This window comes from Lolium rigidum, chromosome 5, assembly GCF_022539505.1.
Source record: "Lolium rigidum isolate FL_2022 chromosome 5, APGP_CSIRO_Lrig_0.1, whole genome shotgun sequence".
Taxonomy (NCBI): Eukaryota; Viridiplantae; Streptophyta; class Magnoliopsida; order Poales; family Poaceae; genus Lolium; species Lolium rigidum.
In genome coordinates this window covers 202,819,350-202,826,642 of record NC_061512.1, presented here as the reverse complement: position 1 = coordinate 202,826,642, position 7,293 = coordinate 202,819,350, and the positions used below count along the sequence as shown (strand labels likewise).

Here is a 7,293-nt window from a genome sequence, read left to right as displayed (position 1 = left end):
GAGGGATATCCACACCACTCTACTAATGCAAGAAAAGAGACAGGGTTTCATTGGTGTTTTTGTTTATGAGGGAAGGTGAGTGATGCGAAAAATATCTAGCGGGTAGTTCTAGCTAGCGACTTGCCTGCGGATAGTTGGCCTCAACCACCACTTTTATGGTGGTTGGCCACAACCATCTTTCGAGAGAAGTTTTTTCCTTTTAACCACCCACACACTACAAACCAAAGCGTATGGTAACCATCTAAAAATGTCTATAACTACCCAGCCATAGAGACACATCAAACAACGGCGCACTCATCTTCGAGAATCTATCACAACAACCTGCCTGCCCAGCTCTTATACATCTCCTTGTACCATTTTCATAGAAGAAAAAGATGCCCACAACACCGCCGTCGGAAGCACAGCGCTCATATACCACAGGGAAAAAAGATATGCAAAGAATAAAACATGATGCAGCGAAACACACAAGGCCCTTATACTAGTTGATATACTATTTCCCACAAATATTTTTACCTTCTAGGGCAGATAGTGATGTTATTGAAGTGGTGCTATTTTAGCACCACTTCTTTCTGTTGATGTTCTTCATTGGCTTTTACTATCCATGTAACCTGGTTCTTTCTCGCCCGGTAAAAGATCTGTAGCAATATTTTGTTTTCATCCGGTCCATTTTTGGACTGCTTTCCCAGAATGACATTGTAAATAAACCAAAGTGAATAAGGCGTTACGGTGGCCGGGTTTTAGTCGTCAGAAACAATATATACAATTGGACATCAAGTCTGTTGTCCATTACATTATAGATCAATAATACGCTGGTCTGGTTGCCATTACTCTCTGATCTCTTTGATACAAATATAGAAGTCATATTCTGTGATACTCTGCTGATAACCTTGCTATTGACGTACTACTTGGCCGTAGAAGTGTATGAATTTTCTCGGAACATCTTTCCCCTCGATAGTTTGGCGATGAGGTTTCTAAACTCACTGAATCTCGATTGTATTACAAATTTCTTTTTAAACAAGTCTATTGAATTAGTCCAGTCTTTTAATTGGGGGGTGCATGGTGACGCCATGGCATCTCTCGTGGAACAAAGGGCATGCACCGATTGCAGCTATCCTCGTTTGTGAGTCAGTCAAACTTTTGAAAGCACCAAGCAAAGTAGCTTCATGGTGCTCTCACCTTTTCCTAGACAGCACTTACAAAAACAGAACAAAACAAAAAACACAAGCTCAAAAGACAACGGTCAGTGGCATCCGCTTGAAGTCTTTCTCTGTTTCCTCCGCACCTATGAATATGAATATCCCGCGGATCAAAATGGCCCTCTTTTACCTGCACTACGGCGACGCCAGCCTGAACGCTTTATAACCAACTTGAAACGTACATCCGTAATTCTGAAAATGGCCCTTAATTATCGCGAATAAAAGATATATGTAGAAGGGTTTTTGCACGTTGTGCATTCATGTATGAGCCGATGACCTTGCAGCATAATTAGCTAGGGGCGCGTTTGGTTGACTAGGCCGAATTCCTGCATGGCTGGCGCAGTGAGATGGGGGGCATTGCGCGTTGAGAACGGGCCATGTGCCACTTTTTGCCTGTCGTTTGGTAGCTTGTGAGCCCTTTTGCGCGTCGGAGAAGTAACCCAGGCCCCATCGTTTGGTTGCCCGTTTTCAGCCCATCTTGCACGGAGGAAAATAGGAATCAGCTGTTTGGTTGCTCAAATCACAGTTCTATATCCTTACCACAATTCAAATATGGTGAAATTACCATGTCATGGCACATTACATACGATCATAGACCACTTAGAAGAACATGATCCTCATGATCACCACGATTAGGAAGGCGATGATGTAGTCTTTGACCTGGCTGTGACGTACCTCCGGTGGTGCTCCTTGTAGAGCATGGACTTCCTCCGGCGGCAGATATGCTAATGGCACTGCATCATCGATGGCCTGGTCTTCCAGGAGATCCTCTTGCAGGTAGGTGAGGTACTCTTGCTGTGCCTCCTCCAATGTTGCATATCCCCAGCAGCTGTTGTTGGAGTAGCCATTGACTTGATCTTGACAGACTCTCCATGAGCTGTAGATTCCTCGAACCCGCCCGCAAAATACCACATACCACTAGCATGGCATAAGAAGAAGTTAGCAATCACAACAAAGAAGCAATGCAGAAATGAGCAATAGAACAAGACAAGTGTTGACAGCAAATCTGAAACTAACAGGGGGCATGCATATCATTCCAAAAGTCAATCAGAAGTTTATCCTACACTACCGTGGTGTCGTCCTACCACCACAACCAAAAGTGGGTGTCCCAACAGAACACCGCAAAGTTCACCATGACCTGAGGGGTTAGTATATACCACCTCATCATACTTACAAAAAGGGGCCAAATGTTTTCATCCTAGCTACGGCCAAAATATACATCATCGCATCATCATCATCATCGCCAAAGCCACCACCATGCATGCCTCCCTGAACCACCCCGTCAAGGGCACCACTACACCTTGTCGTGGTACTTGCCAAGGTAGTTCCTCAGCCAGAGGACGCGGTGTGGCTCGATCATGCCGACGAAGCTGGAGCCCTGGGCCTTGTGGTCGACGAGGTGGCTGAGGGCGACCATCAGATCATCCTCGGTGAAGCCAAGCATATCCATGACCGCATTGTAGAGGTCAGGGTGCATGTCCGTGGGCTTGTTTGCCCTGATGGCCTGTGCGACCTCCTTCACAGCAACAATCATGTTGGTGAAGGCGACCAGCTCGTCGTCCGCAAAGGCACCTCTCTTCCTCTTGCCGGCGGTCGGCTTCTCAGGCGCGTCGGCGGGCTTGTCAGCATCGAGGTTCACCGTGTCGGAATCCTGGGTGTCAGCATCCTCGGGTGCAGGGGCAGTAGAGCCCATGGGCTCACTGGATCCCATGGTGTACTTGCCGGTGACGAGGCCGAACGAGAAGATGGTGTGCATCTCGTCGTAGTTGGCGATGGGCACATTGAGGAACTCCGCGTCCTTTGGGTGATCCTACGATACGAAGGGACAATGATGTTAGTTGTGCTCGTGGCTGATCACAAAAGTTAGTGAGGAGGACTGAGTTATTGGGGTGCTCACTGTGACGTGCCCGCGGTAGTGCTCACCCTCAAGGACGATGGATTTGGTGTCCTCGCACCACTGAGCACCGCTTAGATCGTGGAGCCTGCTAATGGTGAGCCACCTCTGCCTCCACTTCCTCAGGTGGTTGTACACCTGAGTGGAGCAGACGGAGACACCACAGTGCTCAGCTAGGCCCTTAGCCACGGAATTCAGATGGACTTCCTTGAAGCCTTTGTCAGTACGCACCCCGCTCTGGATCAAGCCACACATCTTCTCCAACACGAAGCTGGACATGAAAGGAAGCCATTTCATGGTGGCATTCCTTTCCTGCCCGGACTTCAGGGCCTTCTTCACTTCCCTCTGGTTCTTGTTCTTCTTAGTGGTGGCCAACCTAGCAGCCACCTCTGCCGCTACCTGAGCCACCAGGTCAGACACGGGCAGAGGTTGACCTTGGACTCGTACGTGGGCTGGGAATCGGGAACTTGGGAAGGGATCTGTGAATTCCCAACGCAGACAAGCGCCTGACTAAAGTCATCACAGAAGGAGTCCTACACACATCAATGTACATCCTAAATCAGACAATCAGTTCATGGCAACGTTAGCATCCGTACAAGTTCATCCTAAATGAACCAAGCAGGTCATGGCAACGGTAGGAACCGGACAAGTTCATCCGAAATCACACAAGCATGTCATGACAACGGTAGGAACCGGACAAGTTCATCCTAAATCACACAAGTAGGTAATGGCAACGGTAGCAACCAGACATGTTCATCCTAAATCACACAAGCAGATCATTCGACTAACCCCTGCTACAATACCAAACCCTAGACAACACCATGGCAGTAGCAACCGGAACTGTCGAATCCTAGCAAGATCATGATAGCTCACCACAAGACCAAACCCTAGACAAGATCTGACTACTCCTAACCTAGATCTAAACATTGCCCTGGTACGGGGATGAAGGATGACTTACAGTCATGGCCGGAGGTGAAGATGCGCTGCACCAGGAGGTAGCCCAGATGTACTCGCCGCCACCGCCGCTGCCTCCGCCGCTGCTACAACCGCCACTGACCGGAGATGCGTGCGCCTCTTACCTGCTTGCCGATAGGAGGAGGAGCTCGAAATTTTGGCGACAGTGGAGGAGGGGGTAGAAATAGGCCATGGGGCGCGGCGGGAGGTGACAAAATCCTTCCCGCCCCCCTTTTCGCTTTTCGCCGATGTGCGTCGTAGCTCCCGTCATCTCCATTCTCGTCTCCGCCCATGCGCCGAAGATTCTCTTTTGCATCAGCGGGCGTGGAGATTTGCCTGCACTGCTGGAAACTGCCGAATCGGGCGTTCCTACAGGGCCTGGCCCGACACTGCTTTGAGAACCGGTTCATGCGACAACGCGGCCTGACACAGGCATCCAAACGGGCCGAAAATTTCCCCCCCATGCGAGCAAAGGGGTACAGGCGAACCTTAGTGAGGGAGAAATGGGCTGTCGCCCCCCCAACCCAGGAAAATTTTGCCTACTATCTACAGGTATTTGGCCCATTTATCAACTGAAAATCAACATGAAGCTCATTTTTAGCCCCCTCAGCCCATTTCGCCCCCCCCCCCAGAATTTCGGCTCAAGGACCGCGCCTGCCAAGGGGGATGCAGGCTACCAAACGCGCCCCTAGAACCTTGCTTCGGACAGTTTGGGAAGTTTGGAAGGTCTATGGTTTTGCAAAATTGTTTGGTTTGGCTTGCAGGTTCTTTGAGGGCCATGTGGAGGATTGTAAAGCAGCGTTCCTTTGTATCGGTTCGTATGGACAATTTAGGGTGTGTTTGGTAGCCCGGGCCATCAGAGAATAGCTATCCCCACTCATACAAGCTGACCCTAGCTTAGTTGGACTCAGATTGTATAGTGTGTTTGGTAGCTTGGGTGAACGGAGACATGCTAAGTGGATCTGTTGTTTGGTGGGTTGTATGTACTGGGAATAGCTGCGGAGGTATAAAATTTACACAATGACCCTTGCATACAACAAATGAAACACAGCCGGGTGATGGCGCGTGAAGCACATGTCCGTTGGGAACCCCAAGAGGAAGGTGTGATGCGCACAGCAGCAAGTTTTCCCTCAGAAAGAAACCAAGGTTATCGAACCAGTAGGAGTCAAGGACCACATGAAGGTTGTTGGTGGAGGAGTGTAGTGCGACGCAACACCAGGGATTCCGGCGCCAACGTGGAACCTGCACAACAAAATCAAAATACTTTGCCCCAACGTAACAGTGAGGTTGTCAATCTCACCGGATTGCTGAAAACAAAGGATTAAACGTGTGGTGTGGAGAATGATGTTTGTTTGCGAAGAACAACAGAAAATAGAGATTGCAGTAGATTGTATTTCAGATGTAAAAGAATGGACCGGGATCCACAGTTCACTAGTGGTGTCTCTCCATTAAGATAAATAACATGCTGGGTGAACAAATTACAGGTGGGCAATTGAAAAATAAAGATTCAATACATATCATGATGATCACTATGAGATTTAATCAGGGCATTACGACAAAGAACATAGACCGCCATCCAACATGCATCTATGCCTAAATAGTCCACCTTCAGGTTAGCATCCGCACCCCTTCCAGTATTAAGTTGCAAACAATGAGACAATTGCATTAAGTATGGTGCGTAATGTAATCAACACTAATATCCTTAGACAAAGCATTGATGTTTTATCCCTAGTAGCAACAAGCACATCCACAACCTTAGAACTTTCCGTCACCGTCCCGCATTCAATGGAGGCATGAACCCACTATCGAGCATAAACACTCCCTCTTGGAGTTACAAGTATCAACTTGGCCAGAGCCTCTACTAGCAACGGAGAGCATGCAAGAACATAAACAACACATACATGATAGATTGATAATCAACTTGACATAATATTCTATATTCATCGGATCCCACCAAACACAACATGTAGCATTACAAATAGATGATCTTGATCATGTTAGGCAGCTCACAAGATCTAAACATGATAGCACAAGAGGAGAAGACAACCATCTAGCTACTGCTATGGACCCATAGTCCAAGGATGAACTACTCACGCATCAATCCGGAGGCGGGCATGGTGATGTAGAGCCCTCCGGTGATGATTCCCCTCTCCGGCAGGGTGCCGGAGGCGATCTCCTGAATCCCCCGAGATGGGATTGGCAGCGGCGGCGTCTCTGGAAGTATTTCCCTATCGTGGCTCTCGGTAATAGGGTTTTCGCGACGAAGAGTATAAGTAGGCGGAAGGGCAGCGCAGGGGGCGGCACGAGGGCCCCACACCATAGGGCGGCGCGCGGCCCTGTGGTGTGGGCGCCTCATCGCCCCACTTCGTATCCCCTCCAGTCTTCTGGAAGCTTCGTGGAAAAATAAGACCCTGGGCGTTGATTTCGTCCAATTCCGAGTGTATTTCTTCCTTTGTAGGATTTCTGAAACCAAAAACAGCAGAAAACAACAACTGGCGCTTCGGCATCTTGTTAATAGGTTAGCGCCGGAAAATGAATAATAATGATGTAAAATATGTATAAAACATGTGAGTATTGTCATAAAAGTAGCATGGAACATAAGAAATTATAGATACGTTGGAGACATATCAAGCAACCCCAAGCTTAGTTCCTACTCGCCCTCGAGTAGGTAAACGATAACAACAATAATTTCGGAAGTGACATGCTACCAACATAATCTTGATCAACATTATTGTAAAGCATATGAGATGAATGATGTGATTCAAAGCAATAGATTGCTAACAAAAGATAATGACTAAACAACTGAATCATATAGCAAAACTTTTCATGAATAGTACTTTCAAGACAAGTATCAAAAAGACTTGCATAAGAGCTAACTCATAAAGCAATAGATTGAAAGTAGAAGGCATTGAAGCAACACAAAGGATGATTAAGTTTCAGCAATTGCTTTCAACTTGTAACATGTATATCTCATGGATAATTGTCAACATAGAGTAATATAACAAGTGCAATAAGTAGTCATGTAAGAATCAATGCACACAGTTAACACAAGTGTTTGCTTCTAAGATAGAAAGAAGTGGGTAGACTGACTCAACATAAAGTAAAAGAAAGGCCCTTCGCAGAGGGAAGCATGGATTACTATTTTTGTGCTAGAGCTTTTATTTTGAAAACATAGAAACAATTTTGTCAACGGTAGTAATAATTCATATGTGTTATGCATAATACTTCCTACAAGTTGCAAGCCTCATG

At 47.2% G+C, this 7,293-nt stretch overlaps 1 protein-coding gene across 1 annotated transcript; it reads right to left on the bottom strand.

The window, feature by feature from the left end:
* Nucleotides 1-1,796: 1,796 nt before the first annotated feature.
* Nucleotides 1,797-3,369, bottom strand: LOC124656955. Its single transcript, XM_047195602.1, has 3 exons — nt 3,094-3,369; nt 2,719-3,006; nt 1,797-1,997 (listed from the first exon to the last, which is right to left on the bottom strand). Exons 1-3 carry the CDS (start codon nt 3,367-3,369, stop codon nt 1,797-1,799), a joined length of 765 nt encoding a protein of 254 aa, XP_047051558.1.
* Between the last annotated feature and the right edge of the window lie 3,924 nt (nt 3,370-7,293).